General features: G+C 41.1%; 1 protein-coding gene across 1 annotated transcript in view; it reads right to left on the reverse strand.

The window, feature by feature from the left end:
- The window catches only part of gmds (GDP-mannose 4,6-dehydratase), a 190,412-nt gene that overhangs the window by 117,803 nt on the left and 55,266 nt on the right, over positions 1–17,343 (reverse strand). Inside the window, exons 5-6 of the mRNA XM_008278193.1 lie at positions 13,248–13,440; positions 12,070–12,174 (exon numbers count right to left, since the gene is read on the reverse strand). Of these exons, the coding sequence (XP_008276415.1) occupies positions 12,070–12,174; positions 13,248–13,440 (298 nt within the window). The remainder of the gene's footprint in view (positions 1–12,069; positions 12,175–13,247; positions 13,441–17,343) is intronic.

Raw genomic sequence — 17,343 nt, forward strand, 5'->3', positions numbered from 1 at the left:
ATGACTATTTCTGTGCCGCGAGAAGGGTTAGAGACGCTTTTGGGTGTTTTGGCGGGACACTGTGGGCTGGTGTCATGTTCTCTGCTCATGCTGTGGGGGGAAAAGATGGTGCAGAGAGCTTGTGAATAAATGGTCCAGCCCTCCAACGCAAATACAGCATTATAGTAATGGAAATCAACACTAAATATGAGGGTGTCACGTCTAAAATTGCCACCATCTTAGTTGAAACAGCTTATTAGAGCTTGAGAAGTTTAACTGTTGCTAGTCTATTCTTTTTTATGATCAAAAAGCAAAATGGAGGATATGCGGGGATATGTGAAAATACAGAAAAGCTTTAAGCATGCATCAAAGTGTTGGTTATTTTTAGCTCACACAGCATCTCCACTGTACATAAATCTCCCACAACCTTGCGTGAACCTCTTTGAGACCTCTTAAGAGCTCCTAAAGGCTTTTTTTCTAAAACTCATCATGCTTAAGATGAATGTTGCCTTTTAGCTCTGAGTCCATCCTGGCCATAATAGCACAGCTCTGTCTCGACACTGTATCACTGTTCCCCTGACATGGAGCAGAGCCTCCATTTAGACACAGGAAAATCCCATGAACCCAATCATGCGAATGCACCAAATTTGTAGTAATTATTTCATAGGAAAGCGACAGCCCTGGGCAGGCTGAGCAGAAACAGACCAGGGAAGGTTAGACACGCTTATTTAAGAAAATACAGCATGTTGTGTGTTGGTAGCAGATCACATGGCCTCTGTGTCAACGCTGCTTTGTCGCCATGTTGAGCTGGAGTTTAATAAAGTTTAAATGAGGCTCCATACAGTCTTCTGCCTCTCTCTGGATCACACTACAAATCTTGGATAAACTTTCAAAGCCACCTATTGTTCTCAAGTCTTTGAATCAGAATTATTGACACGTTTATTTAGAAATAGCGTGTGTCCACAAAGCGTGGATAAATTGTCGATGGAAACCCCCTCCGATGTCAGACATATCCTGTCTTTGCATGATCATCTCGTCTGGCCTCGGGGCCATTCTCCAACCTGGCAGGTCATCTGTTCTGGCAGATACCACCGCTCCTGCTAAGTGTAGTCAGATGTTAACCAACAATTACTCATCTGCCACTGACATATAGGTGATTGTCAGGTTTGCTCTCACCCATATCAGCTTGGCACGCTCTTATCCCCTCACAGGTTGTAGGGCGTTCACCATACAGCTACTTACACAATGTGTACAGTGAAGATGCTATCAAGTTGCATCATGTGAGGTATTTGATCCAGTACTTTTGGACTTTGGACCATTTTAAGGACTAAAGGTAATGGTAACATGGTCTCTGCTTTTTTGAGTTTTAACACTTTGCCTGTATTGCAAGTCCTCTAACTTTATAAAGGGGCTTGATTTTTGGTATTTATACCACTAGAGAAATGGACATTTAACTTGAGCTTGCTTTTAATGATCTATTAATGATTTTTGGTTATTTAATAAGCCATATACAGTACTTGAGGTGGGATGGGTTACCTTCTCAAATTGATTTTTTGCTTTAAAACATTATACCCAAGTAATTGCTATTTCTAGCTATTTCAAACAGTTTGGTATTTGTCTTGGTTGTGTGTGCAATATGTGTACACATTTTGAAATTTAGATTTTTGCAGTAAACCTTTTCATTTTTCCTTTTTTTCTTTTTTTACAAACAGCATCTTGGTAGAATATCTTTGGAAAATAACAAAATATATTTGGGTTTTGAAATGTTTACTAGACAAATCACACTATCTCAAAATGTCCCTTTGATGCCTGGGAACTTGAGATGGACAGTTCAGTTGTTTTTTTTTTTTTGTTTGTTGGTTTATTATTTTTAAATATAAACAAATAAAGAATAAAAAATATTATCAAATGAGTACATGCTAATAGAATTTTCATTCTTTGCAGCCCTCTATATAGCATGTATTAAGAACCAGCAGAGCAAAGCAATGTAACAAGATCCCAGATTGGTAAGTGCAATAAATTGGAAGGCAGGAGTTCGATTTGATGCAATGTCCAAGGGAAACTCAAGTTTGCAGGTTAAACACAGGTTGTCAAAACTCTGTGGAGCTGAGTTGGCTCTTAAAAAGGTGACAGAAGTATACAGTGTAGCACAGTACCCCAATCAGTAATAAAGTCCATTATTTCCCCCTGAGCACACCTGTAGTCTCCTTGTAAAGCTCACACCTCTGTTTGGAGTGGCTCTGCTCCCTGCCTTCTCTAATTGGTACGGCGTGGACCAGAGCGTGGGCCTAATGGACCGGCCTGCCTGGCTGTGGACAAAGCCTGCTCTGTTACTGGCCCGGGTGTTAATGTGTTTCCTTTACTGGCAGCGGCACTGCAGGACAGCCAAAGGGAGGGGGTAGAGGTGGGCGAGGGGAGCTGAGGGGGGGCTAACAAGAGGTTCTGAGCCCAAACGGGGCAGCGGTGGCCGTTTAACCTTGCCCGCGGCCCGGCGGAAAGTCTAATAAAACCACGGGCCGTGAAAACTGAGCAGACAGCAAAACCCATGCCAGAAACTGACACTCACTCCCTCTCTTTCTCTCTCTCTCTCTCTCTCTCTCTCTCTCTCATTCTCATTCTCACTTAACCGTTTCATTTCTTCTTTTCGTTTCTTTTCCATCATCCCTTTTCATTTCTTGGCAACAGAAGCAACAGGAAAAACGTAATACACAGGCTTCGTTGGCACAGTTGGGCTAAAAGTACGAGGAGGAAAAGGAGGAGGAGGAGAAATGTATGGAGATGTCACCCATCCAGGCCTAGGCCATGTGGGTCCAGACAGGATGAGGACAGAAGCTGTCAGCTGGAGGCTTCTGTCAGGGAGAGTCAGGGACAAGACTGTGGCTCAGAAAAAAAAAATTGGCTCGACTGGGCCTGGTTACTCAACAGATTCTGTTGTTAGAAGCATACTATTAAATAAAGGTGACTTATAAAGTCTCACAGTGTGTGACGGCCTAGACCATACACACCCAGACCTCAAGATGTCTGACTCACACTCATTTATATTACTGTCTGTGAGTGTATTTATGTACGTTTACTGATTAAGATTCAACCGCAGCGTGATTTATTCAAATTTCTCTCTCCTGTAACATTTATTTTGAAGACATAATGTGCGGTCATGGCTCAGCCGAATGGTACATTAGCTCTGGAAAAACTGAAAAGCTGAGTAAACTCAAGTCTTGAATCATGCGAAACATTTATCAAGTTGATCTTTAATGTTACATTTGCACAGGTAAAACATTTACTTCCTTCCTAAGCCAAGTTTCCTCTTACAGCTTTTGACCTGCCGTATGTTTTTCATCACCATGTAAATCTGTTCCAAGGTGACTTGCAGGATGCCACTAACTTCTCGCTTTTTTAATACAAATGTGAAATGGCTTGGTAACCCAACTGATTTAATGAAGCACATTCTAAAAATAGGACTGCAGATCATTTAGTTTTCTTTAAAAAGTTGAACTCATTCCAAGTATTTTCCAAATATTTGACAGTTAAGTCATTGCTGTCATGGGCTTGTCTGAACTTGGTAACATTTTAAAAGTGGAAAAGAAAAAATAGCTTAAACGTAATTTTGATTGCCACAGGGTTGTCATAGAAACCCTCAGGTTGCCTCAACACAGGGTTTACACACCTGTTTTGGAATTCAACCAGAACTGCAAATCCCATAATCCCACGCTGTCTTTGAGAAACGGCCTAGGGGAGTGAAAGGCTTTGTGGTAGATTTAAAATGAAAAATGCAACCCTTAATTTCCATCTCCACTCCCACACGTTCTAGGATTTAGGTCACCCTTATAGTCTTATTTACATCAAAATGAATGTGTACTCATCTTATACCCATCGTCTTTATCTTCACTGAGTTATGAACAAAATACCTGACTTGCAGGAGCACTGAGTGATTTTGCAGGAGGAATCTTTCCTGGGTCGGGGGTTGGCCAAATTCCACCCAGTCCAAAGACCTGTCAGTGTCTGCCATCGCCGTTATTGCACAATTCACATTCTGACTGATCTCTGGAGCCTCAACGAAGGGAGAATATTTGCATTGCATCCAAGATAGGTCATGCACTCAGCCCCGCCAACATAGCGTCTATTCACACCTGACAGACTGTTGCCTTCACTCTAGGCTGACTCAACTGAAAGGAAGGGTGCAGAGAGAAAGAAATGTGATGCAAGGCAATTTGGAGTAGAGCTGTAGGGCTGTGAAGTAAAAGACAAAGACCAGGAAAGTCACTCTTTTTTTAATTGGGTGTGATGCAACAAAATAGATGGTGGGCACAGTTTGTGCAAAGGTGTGAGGAAAGAAAGGGGAGGTATGGAGAAAGGCAGGGGAGTAAATGATACATGTTGTTCTTGAGCTTGAACACCGACAGCACCACCTTCACATTGCAAAATCAAGACGGAATGAGACACTGTTTCACCCTAGTACTGAAAACAAAGATGTACTTTTGCCTGGCAGCATCCTGTAGTTTGACTAAATCTAAATACTGTAGAGCGACATCTAGAGGTGCGGTTGTCCTCCTGCAGGGCTCTGATGGGGCCTGGCAACGGTTGAGAGAAGCGACATGGTGCCTTCAAGTTGTGGTGCAATTATGCCGCTCAAACCGAGCACTCAGTCAACAAGATTCTTGGTTACCATGGCGATCTGGGGCAACAAACACTGATTTAAGGGCGGCAATGGGGATGAGTGAAGGTAGAAACCTCATTGACCACGTGACATGTCTGAGGCAAAGGTAGGCTGAGGCAGAGGGAAGGTGGTGGAAGGTGTGAAGGGAGGAGAGGCCTCTGTCATCAGCTCTGCTTTGAGGCTTTAGATCATGCTCTTCACCTGGCCATAGTTCAGCTGATGTTTAGGCTTCTCTCAGCCTTTTCTCATCAACACCCAACGAAACTAAAGACCGAAAAATAAAAAGTGCCTGCTACGTACTGGGTTCCGTCTTAAAAGATACTGCCAAATCCCCTTGACACCCGCTGACCGAGTCATTCCCATCTGAAGATTTCCTTTGAAAATAACCTCTCCAATAAATGGAAAACATATCCCCTTACAAATCTATCATGCGATCTGACCTTTTGGGCTCAACCTCAACGAAAGCAGAAAGATGAAGCCAAGGCATGTAGAGGCTGTATGTGTGTGTTTTAAGGGGGCAGCATTGACTTTGGCAGTGCTATTATAACTTCCCCAATGCTAACTGGTCTTCTCTCCTAACATAACAGTATATTATTCTATACTGCCAAGCGTGAACCACAGAGCTCAGAGGGAAGAGAGATGAATAGGACTTCCCCAAATAAACCAGGAGATCAGCCTACAACTGGAGTTGGTCAGTAGTATCAACTGTATATACACACATAAAATATATTACTGTGTTGATTTACTGCACAGCCTCAGACCAACACACTGCTAATAACTATAAATTAAACTTGGGTTTAGTCTTTTATTGTCGAAATTTGACTTTGGGGGACTTTCAGGTGCTGTGTGTTTGTTGAAAAAGATGACCAAATAAACATATGAACTGGTTATTTGCACAGGTTTAACTGCTGATCACGCTTTCCAAGACACTGGAATACTACACTGTCTCATATGTCACAGCAATATGGAGTCTACTTAGCACCCCTGCAAACGCTAATCCCTCTCTTCAGAGCCAGTGTGAGGACTGTTTGTTATGGCTAACAACTAAGCTAACCAAAAAGGAGCAAGCTGCGGTGTGAACCAGCCAGCAGACGCAGGCTTCTGTTTGCTTTGCTTCACGCTGGATCTCCACCGAGTTATTTTTTCTTCCCGCCTGTCTGATCCCGACTTCTTGCTGCAGAACAATGGATATCGGCTGTTTGTTGGTTGAATAGTCAGGTGTTTACAAGAACAGTAAGAGAAACCAGAAGCGCATTCCTGCTGGGATTAAGTCATCCTGAGTGCTGTAACAGACAGAGCTCCTTTCTGAGTCCAATGACGGGACAGTATACCTGAGAGAAACTGGTGTAAGCTTCTTCCCTCTCCTGCCACTCCCAGTAGCTACCAGACCGTTCAATGTGACACACCACACTGTGCCGGGAGCATGACTAGCCACTACTAGTAGGTCATTTGGATAGAGGCCAATAAAGCCAAACTCAATGAGACCCCTCCCTCATAAAAGCAAACATCTATTTGTTTCTTAAACACAGACACACACACATCCACTGGCATTTTGGGATAATGACATCACAGTTCTTCCTGTGTGTGGAAGAGGGGGTGTAGTGGTGCTGTCAGAGCCACTGAAACTGACATTATGGATCTCAGTGAATAACTAGTGGTTTGTTTCGGACAGGAGGGGCAGAATACAGATAATGAGCAATCTGTTGTAGTCTTTCAATTTTTCGGCTCAAAACATCACACAAATGGTTATGTCACCATGACTGTATAACCCCTGGTTTTTGCACTGTTCTAAATGGGCTGTTTTATTGTCTGTGGCTTTATATACAGCTGAGCTGGTACTGTATACGCCCCCTTCAGGAAGTAGGATCAGTAGTTGAAGAAAACAACTGACTGCAGAGCGTCCAATACAGACATGAATGATTGTGTAAGATTAGGATGTTCAATTGCTTCTAACTTTAACTCTGAGCAATAATTTTACTTGGAAATATTGTCGAATTCACAGCACAGTCGCTGTTTTTAACTGTTTTTTGGTGAGTTTCTCAGATGATGCTGCAGCTACAAAATTTGCATTTTACTGGTGCAGAGCTGCAAGTTGAAGAGACTCTGAAGTGACTGCTGCTTAACGTACAGTCTTAATTGGCTGCGTTTCATATATTTCATACTGATGTCATTGTCTCACAGCAGAAACATCGAAATATGTAAATGAGAACATTTTTACTGGGAATTCAGCTGTATTAAAATACAGTATATATGAGCGCAGAGAGCAGGAGAGAAGAAAACAGATATAAACAGCTGACACTGGTCGCTCTGAAAAATCAGGTGACATCCCAATCAACCCAGCTCCTTCTTCCTGGTTTCAAGTGGTCCTTGAAGTTTCCACTACTTCTGAATGTCTCTTGCAAGGGAATGGCAACATTAGCCACATTAGCTGTGTAACATGCTAGAACTAAGGAGTTTGATGTTGTTTTGGGGACACTGCCATCAAAAATACATCCACTGGGTGTTCAGTTCCTCAGATACTGGGCATGGGTGTAGAAATGCTCTTGCAGCCGACAGCAGAATACTTGGTGAGCTTTGCTTATGGGTGATAGATTTTAGAGTTAGCAGAAGCAGCTTGAGAAAGTAAATTAACTTGGTAGACTGTGAGGCAGCTGCTCTTTTGGAATTGCTCACCTAAAAGCAGCAGGCAGCGAGGGAGCAAGATTCGTATCATATGGATGACCAGTGGCGCCTCAGTTCCTACTCAAAATCTGAACAAAATTTTGACTGATTTGTAAAGTTAGGAGGCTATCTACTTGAGGGGAGGCTTGAGGAATGGCAATAATAGGTGACTTGATATTATCACAGCTTTTGTTTTACACCACTGAGGTTTTAAGACAAAGCAGGAACAGTGTTACAAAATACTTAACAGAGATGTTGAGGATGTGGCTGAGAGCAGGGCAGTGATTCCTCCAGCTCTGATGAGCAGTCATTGTCACTCACTTCCCCTGTCATTACTGCTGAGTTCTCATGTTTATTCACACAGTTCATTAAAAATATAAAGAGTTTAGATTATTTAATGTTTATTGCACTGTTTTGGAGGTTAGTATATATTCTGATGTGGAGCTCCCAAATTTGATTTATTGAAACAATATGGGCAATGATCCTAAAAACTCAGTCATTGTTTCTGCTAGGTTTACTATATCCTCATCAACAGTAGGCATTTACAACATCTAATGAGTACAGTAACTATGTATCTCACACTGTATGATTTACAGTATGACCTTACACTCCGATGAAAAAATATGCGAGGAGGGTGTTTTGCAGCTTAAAGCACCAACTCCTCCCCTAAAAAGCCCTCTGTGAGTAACGGACTGAACAGCCTAACGCCCCCTCAATGTGGCAGCGGCAGGGTCATGGCTGGCCCTGGGGGCCTGGGTAAACACTGGCCAGTCCAGCCAACACAAGCGCCACACTGGGTTGTGCAAGGCAGCCGTGGGACATCTGGCCACATCACAGCACAACGTTCCTGCTTTATGAGCAACAACAGCCGTAACTCTGAGAATAGAAGTGGCAGGAGTAAACCCAATGGCCTGCTGCAGAAATGCTGACTGTGGAGAAGGGAGGAGGACGACACGGACTGAAGCAAGAGAGAGAAAGAAAGAAGAAAGGAGCGTGTGTGGCAGGAATGGAAAGAGATGAGATGAGAAAGACCTGACCAAGAACCAAAAGGCTGACGACATGTTATCAGGAGGGCAGCGAGCTTTGTCCTTATAAGGTCATTGTGTGTATGTGAGGAGAAGGACACGGCACAGGACACATGCAAAAGAACACACACATCTGTGATTAAAGAATTGGTTAGCCTGTCTGCATATCTATAGGGCTTACTATGTATTGATCAGTGGCTGTATTTTTCTGTTACTCGTACAAAGTCTGTAAAAACATCAGAAAACAGGGGAAAGTCTCCGAAGCCCAAAGTCCAAGGTGATATCTTGAAAATACTTAAACATGACCACCTGTCCGATTTAACGTAAAAAGAAGGAAACTGTCAAACTAAAAATGAAACAAAATCTGAAAATGCTTCACTTGATTAATGACTTAACAAAGTCTCTTGTAGATAATTTTTCTATTCCTCCTTTCATTCAGCCCATTCTTTCCACTTGTCACTATACACACTGTTCCCAGTTTAATTATGTCACCTAATTTTCCATTACAACACCATAAAGGTGACCATGGTATTTTGCTGAACTGGCTGTAAACAACACCAGTTCCCACACCTATCTATCTGTGGTAACCCATTAGGGTTTACTGGGCGACCCCTGACCTTGGCTGGGGTCGTGGCCAGGGCCTTCATTAGTCGATAAATCATAAACACCTGAGCGGCTGACCTGGGCACAGTGCTGGAGCTGCAGTCATGTGGTATTCATTTTGAGCCGCGGTGGCATGTAAATCGGGTTAAACCAGCGCCGGCGACCCTCGGGGCTCAGAGCACATATTAAAAATGTGACCACAACCCACTCACTATGTGTCAGAATGTGTGTGAGAGTGTGTGTCAAGTGGTTATGAGAAACCCGGCTCCACTGGTAAATGAATATGACTTTATATAGAGCATGTAATTGAATACCTTTACACAATCCAACAATGGTTTACCGTCTGTTTTACTGCTTTGTTGTGGGTTTTAGCTCGTTTCTAAGGCTAAGGTTAAGTCATGTCAAGGTTTTTCACCTTGTAATTTTATCTTGACAAAAGAATGATGATGATGTGATATAATCATTCCTAAATGGCAAAAAAAAGTGAATTAATAGGGCATCTGGTAAAAACCACACTAGTTTAGACAATAACTTGCTTATAATATTGAATGGGTTTCTACAGGTTTCAACAAGTTTTTTTTTTTTTTTAAGTTGTTTTTTTGGCCTTTTTGCCTTTATTTGATAGGACAGTAGAGAGAGAGACAGGAAATTAGGGAGAAGAATGGGGCAATGGCCTGCAGCAAATAGCCATGGGCTGGATTCGAACCCACGATCGCTGCATCAGGGACTATAGCTCCAGTACATGGGTCGCCAGCTCTGCCAGTTGAGCTATAGCGGTGGCCGCAGGTTTCAACAAGGTAAGCTGAAATTTTTTTAAACCATTATGTATGCTATTTAGCATTACACGTCCATACTGGCACAGAAATTTACCAAAACTACTCTTGCTGTTGACTGTAGAATCTGACAACCTAAATTTCCAACTGCGAAGTACATGATTTATTCAAGGATACTGTTTGTGAAGTCCAGAGCTGCTCTAAATGTAGGCAAAATTTCAAACCATGTCCACAGGCTGCTCACTGGAGTTGCTGGACTTTGGAGATGCTCCCAAAGTGAACAGAGAACAATACTAAGTGATGGCAGGTGTTTGTTGGTGGCTGGTTCATTCACTTTATGGTTTTCTGACTCCCTATGCAACTCTAATGTCCTTAGAGCTAATGATCCTAATTTGAGCAATTTGTGTGCTTGAAATAAGTTATTCCCAACAACCAGATTTCTTTAATCAAACACTAAATGTCAATGTCCTTGAACTTACACTTACCCATATCAGATGAGAATTAGGAAGACAGAAACTATTTTAACTTATTACTAGCCACAGTGTTGTGATGAGAGGATTGCCATATTAGCCTGCATATCAACACATTAGCTGGATGTACTCTGATGAATTGTGACTGGGCTGTACAGTTGTACATGAGAGATTATTGGTTCCATGTTAGTTTTATTTTGTAGTTTTGTTGGCATGGTCAATACAATGTTTTCTCAAAACACTTTTGAATGTTACACTAAAGTTAATACAACTTTATTTAAGAAAAATTAAGATCATAAATGATCATTTCTTAAGACGCCAAATTTGTAGTTAACATATTTTTAAGGAATAAACTTCAACTCATTGGATTTTAACTTTTTAAGGACCCACCGAAACTCCCATACACAGGCCTGCTGACAATTGCAACCATTTTTTGAGAGTATGTAAGTTAATAGTGAATGCGATCATTTTTAGGACCACTTATTAGGCTGTTGTGTTGCCCCTCTGGCCAGGATAGGTAGCTGCTGCACTAGCTAGTCAGTTTGGAAGTAATACTTTCTCTTCTCCGCTGTCTCAGTCAGTACCTCCCTGTCTGACATGTTAATCAGTGCATTCAGCTCTTCAGAACAGGTGACTAGCTAGCTTGTGCGTTAGCTGGCAGATTAGTGCTTTACAGAACATCTGTAAATTGGAGTGTCTCTTGATAAGCAGATGTTTAACAAGTGAGGAGTTCAGCCTGTACAAAAAAACTGAGAAAGTTAGTAACACCAGTGCTGCCAGTGGATAAGTCAGTCTGAAGCCCTGTTTACATGACTTTTAGATTACTGTTGCAATGACAGAAAGGTAAATTATGAAATCCATCCATCCATTATCTATACACCACTTAATCCTCACTAGGGTCAAGGGGGTGCTGGAGTCTATCCCAGCTGACTTAGGGTGAAGGCAGGGGACACCCTGGACAGGTCACCAGTCTATTACAGGGCTACACTTAGAGACAGACAACCAAGCACACTCACATTCACACCTACGGACAATTTAGAATCACCAATTAACCTCAGCATGTTTTGTACTGTGGGAGGAAGCCGGAGAACCCGGAGAGAACCCACGCTGCAAGGGGAGAACATGTAAACTCCACGTAGAAAGATCCCGGGTGTCCGAACTGGGACGCGAAACAACGACCTTCTTACTGAGAGGCAACGGTGCTAACCACCAAGTCACCTTGCAGCCCTTTATTTAACTTGCATGTAAATATTTATTTACAACAATCAAAGTCTTTACCAGAAACTTTTACTTGAATAGTCATATGCCTACATTTGAATCTTGTATACAGAAAATGCTACATGAGATGTTGTGCTGTGGCCTCAGATAGAGATTTGATTTCATAGTAATATGTGCTTTTGCATTTCTTGAGCAAAAGTTGTTCTGTTGAAAACAAGTAGTCATTGTAAGTTATTGGCTTTACTGTACACCTGGTGCTGATTGATGACTTTAAAGAAATGACACCACTCTTGTAGTGTTCTAATTCATGTTTATTTGCAAACAAATATAGCATATGGAATAAAATGGTCAAATGCAAACGAGATTTCTTTTGTGTTTCAGGAATAACTATAACTGCCAAGAAGTCCACCCTGCATATGTCTAACTTTTATGCATTTGGAACATTAATTATTCTGCATTACAAGTATTTGTGAGCTGTATGTTAAAGTTCAAGTTCGACTGTGTTTTAATTTAGTGTATTATTTGACATCATCAGCCTGAACATTATAAACAACAATTTGTCAGTTTTATTAAAACATTACTCAGACTTAATCTAATTCCCGTTTTAATAATGCTTTTTAAGTCGCGTATACTTTTGCCTTCTCTTCTCCTACCACAGCAAAATGCATGTCATGCTTTTCACTCACCTCTCCTTGGGCTCTCGTGGTTAAAGAGGATCCCGTTGACAGCAAACATGTTATAGGCCTCTCGGAAATTCACCACAATCCAGTAGGCATACAGCTTAGCAGCTCCTGACAGGAGAGGAGGAGAATGGGAAAGAGGAAGACAGAAATACGTTAGTACCAATTTAGTATTGAAAAGTAAAGAGATATCACTTCAGGAGAAAATGTTTTAAAAGTGTTTTTTTCACATCACTTGTCTTTGAGTTATAACACAAGCTGACTTTCACACTCACATTAATGATGAATATTCTGCCAACAAACATAATTCTTCTTTTATCACATCTTACAAAGTGACAATCTCAGCAGAGACAGATTCACTGATACCTTCCTCTTAAAAGTGCAGATACAAGACCATAGTAAAGAAAAAGATTAACACTTGTAACTACAATACATGTCAGAATTAAACACAGTAAGAACATGTATACCACAGCTCATATCTCAATATGAGGAGCATGAACCGCAGAATCCTGCTGACTGACCAAAAGCAGCAAAAATGTGCAGAAATCTCTCCCCTAGTTCCCTCTCAGTGTCCTCCCTTCTCCTGTGATGAGGGAAATACCACAGCAAATGAAGGGAGGTGCGCGTTGATTAAGACACAGGTCAGGATGTACACTAGAGGTGAAGGGAGATCGCCATGGCAACCCCCACCTCCCCTTTTCCAAGTCTAATTGATAGAGGAGCAGCCCCTTCTAGAGATGGTATGCACCTCCCATGCAGCCTCAGATTGAGTGCTGACAGATGGGGAAAGTGTCAGCGAGGAGAGCATTTAGACAACAGAGAACATGAAACCTGATCGCTCATACACGTGTGCAGCCTGTGTGTACGTGTGCACGCAGAAACTGAGTGCTGTGGATATAAAGGTGTCTTTGTTAAAGCGAGAGCCATTCCAGTCCTCAGTCAGACGTTTGGCCTCGGGGTGTGTGGAGAGCTCAAACTCAGTCTGAGCACTGAAGCCCCCCTTCTATTCACTCACACACACTCCAGGAAAAAGTGCGGTACAGGCATCAAGCAATCTGTGTTTGTATGCCCTTACATGGCCATATGCAAGTGTCTGACAAATGGTACAAGGTAGAAAAAGTTAGGTAATCCTTGTGTGTATTTCCATGTGGATCTACAGCACATTACGTATTTGTACGTATTACCGTAAGGTGAGCGAGGGTAGAAAGGAGTGGTTTCCTTCTGAGGGATCTCCTGGACTTTGCCGTACAGCTCACTCGTGGAGGCCTGGTAGAATTTTACATTATTGGTGAGGCTGCATGTTTTTATGGCGTCCAGGAGACGCAGTGTGCCCACACCATCTACGTTAGCGGTGTACTCGGCCAGCTCAAAGGAGATCTGGAAGAAAAGAGAGAAAAACAGATAGACATTATTAAAGGCACCTTAACAGAAAATCTTTTTTTCTTCTATTGTGTTACATCTTTTATTTTCCATGAGTTGATTGTGTTTTTATTCAGATTCGCCATTAAGTCATTGTGTTTATGTCCAATGGGTTACTATTTATAATTGTACAACACTTACAGGTCAACTCCTGTTGTTTAAAATGTGCTTTAGAAATAAATTTGACTTGACCTCTATCCAGTTAAACTAATTCTTTGAAGGATTCCAAAGTGTTAATGTAGACTGTGAAAAACAAACAAACATCAGAGCAGAAATTTGGGCATTAATTACTTGACTACTACTTGACTTAAGACATTCACCTTGTGGCCTGGTAAAATATACTGGATGAAGAAAAAAGAATTTGTTATTTATAAAGTATAATGTTTAAGCATTGTATTATTTTAATGATCACTGATGACTTGAATGGGACTTGAAATTAGTTACTTTTTTTAAATAGCAGAGATGATGTTACAGAGTTTGATGGCTGATGAGTTTTCAAAACCACTATACACCAACATTTTAGGAATCATGTTCAGCTAAAAGCCCTTCATGTCAGCCTTACTGCGTTCCATGGGAAAGCAATTACTAATCAGGTCTGCCGCATATATGTTAAGAGGTGAGGGTGCTGTCACTGTCAGACAATGAAAGTCTAGTATTGTAAGCATTTAGCCTGTAAGGAGTCAGGTTATGCATTGCCAAGATATACTAAAAATAATGTAAAGTGAGTAACTCAACAAATGTGAAATCTCACACCAAGTCACCAAAATCTTCCTTAAAGAAGGTGGGAAGAAATGATGATGCAGAGAGAGGCGGAGAGCAGGGAGGCTTCTGGAGCCCATCAGAGCAGAATGGGAAGCTCTAAACTCTAACTCCCACAATCCCTGTTTCTACTGCAGAGGACTAAGATGAGAGGGAACATAATGAACACTTGGAGGGAAATTAAGTTTAAATTAGAAATGGATGTGCGCGTGCATGATTCTGTGTGCACTTGAGTGTGACTGTGTGAGCTTAGGCGTGTGCCAGGTTGGCCTCAGGCTCCAAATCAGGCATGACGGTTAAAAGCCGTGCTGGTTAGTGGTCACCACACCTGGAGTGAGCGGCATGAGTCCCGTCTGTACGGAGGAAACGCTTCGGCCCTTTAGTGCTTTCACACCAGCACTGTACACACGGCCAGATAAAGACCCCTTATTTAAAGCTGGGACCCAAGAACACTGGGCCTCTATTCCACTCACAGTGCGCACGCACACACACACACACACACACACACATACAGAGCAGGTTTGATCAGGTTCAATTACACTCCACTGCTCAGTGTAATTACCTGTGACGCTCCACTCACGCTTTTACTTTGCATTCTGGCATTTTCATTTACATTTACATCATTTACAAGGAAAAGTGAGAAGGCACTACATACACAGACACATACTGTATGTTACATAATGCCACCTACAGTCAATACGGAAAACACTAGAAGGGGACAGAACAACGATAATACCTGTACATTCATGCATACACTATTCATTTCCTAACATTGTTTCGGTGTGGAACAGTACACAAAAACATTTCCCTGCGCGTTATACCATGTATGACTGTGTTTGTGATAAATAAAGACCTTGAACTTGAACTACAATAGAAACCAAAGCAAAAAGACCACAAACCAAAGCCTCAAAAGTGACCAGTTGAATAAATTTTTGTCTGACACTGAGACTCAAGAAATACAACATTAAGAGAGTCACAAAGTAAACCATTGTTCACTCAAGAGATGTTGCATGATATCTTCTATGATCTCAGACGGAAGCACAGCAAATAGTTGAAGTTTATTTGCAGCGAATTGCATTGTAAGTCTAACTTAAATCAATCTACAAATCACAATTCATGCAGAACAAATCAGTCATGGTGCCAACCCATTTACTTGTAAATGTATTAATTATTCGCTTAGTCCAAAATACAATTTGACTTACTAGAGCCCAAAGTAATTTTTTCCTTCATTCAGTGGTTTTCAAGCATCATTTTAACCTTCACATATTTTAGACTAACAAAAATGAATAATAAAAATCTGTATTTATGAAGCACTTTTCAAAATCTAAGGTAGAAATTCCTTAAAAAGACAGCAAAATAAAACAGACAAGTCATAAAATCCTCAGATTTGACAAATAAAAACACAATCTAGTGCATAAAAATACTGTGTTAGGGACGGTAAAATTATTATTTTTTTTTTTTTAAACTTATAAAGAAATAAGACAGAAATTAAAACCCAAGTAAAATCTGAAAAGGCTCTCCAATATAACGTTGTTTTAACAAGAGGCTAAAAAAAAAAAAAAAAAAAGGTAGCTGACTCAGCGTTCGAAAGCCTAAGGGCCCTAACTGAAAGCTTTCTGTCCCCTTTGGTTTTGCAGTGCCTGTCCAAGGTTCTCAAAGTGTGTAATCATACTAAGAAGTGAGAGATGTAGCTTGGAGAGGCGCCAGGAAGGGCTGGTCAAGTAATCAGTAAAATCTTAAAATCTCCTAAAACATACTGGGAGCCAATGTAAGAAAAAAAAGTCCCCCCCAAAAAAGCATGATGTGAACGCATCTCCTAGTTCTGGTAACATTTTTTTTAAAAGTCTGAGGAACTGAGTTCGGTACAGTCTGGAGTCGATCAATAGATTTTTGATTCTGGCAAGTAAAAAGGATGCTGGACTAATCAATGAGTGGAGAGATGAAAGCATGCAAATAAGTCTCATTGTTTTCTAAAGTTAGGATAGAGCATGTGTCTGTGGCAATAGATATCAAAAAATTGGCTCTGAATGTCAACTGCTCTAAATACTATATGCTCATTCTATGATAAAAAGTTAAAAACTGAGTAAATCTGAACAGTTTTGAATGACACCAATAAAATGTGTTTGTTTTTTTTTGTTGAAAGACAAAATTTTTGTACATATCTTAAAGCACACTATTGATAGTTTTTTTTTTTATTTATTTAAATGTAGAACTTTGGGGTTGGTACTGAAACATATGAATGATATAAAGCTGTATTCATTGCAGGGCCAACATTTTGAATGGAAGTTTTGAACACAGCTACAACGTAAATGGACAACAAATGTGAAACGTCAGGTTAAGGTTGTTCAGGTCGGGAGTGGTTCAGCCAGAGTTTGAGTGTGTTGGCTCCTGATGAAGCCTAAACCTGAAACAGACAATAACTGCCTTCATGTTCAGTGAAGGGGAGGGGAAAGTCACTTACACACACACACACACACACAAATTCAAGTCACTCCTCAACAACAGACATTAAATGTACTCCCAGGCCTTTCAGGTCTATCTATGGGTCTTCATCCTTCAGTGTGGAGTTTACTGCCCATCCACCTCTTCATTCTTTACACATTCCTGTCAGATTTTATATATCAACCCATTATCACAAATAGCAAGTTTGCTTTAGGAGGACTTACAGTCTATACAATTCTATGACTCCTTTTCATAGGTACTCATTTCAGATACACTAAATTTTCAATAAGAAAGAGCAATAAATCGGGGCGTCCTCTTACAAAAGGACAGACATGCATTGGTACTCTACGTCAGGTGTATAAAATAGAGCGAAACAGGAAATTTACAGGATGGAAAATCCTAATAACAAGACAGACAACTTGTAAACATATGCAAGTAAGCATGTGTAAGAAATACATCCAAGAGGATACTGAACAGACCTGATCCACACAATCCCTACTCTACGATGGAGAATGGGAACAACAACACACAACACAAACAAACGAGAAGCAAAATTGAAGCATACCAAAGGAAACAAACGGACAGAAAGAGAAACAGGGAGACCTGCTCTCCTTGGACCTCATAAACCTTGTTTTATGCTGCTACATCTCTTACTGAGAC

Source organism: Stegastes partitus, unplaced genomic scaffold (assembly GCF_000690725.1).
Source record: "Stegastes partitus isolate 25-593 unplaced genomic scaffold, Stegastes_partitus-1.0.2 Scaffold118, whole genome shotgun sequence".
In the NCBI taxonomy this organism is placed as follows: Eukaryota; Metazoa; Chordata; class Actinopteri; family Pomacentridae; genus Stegastes; species Stegastes partitus.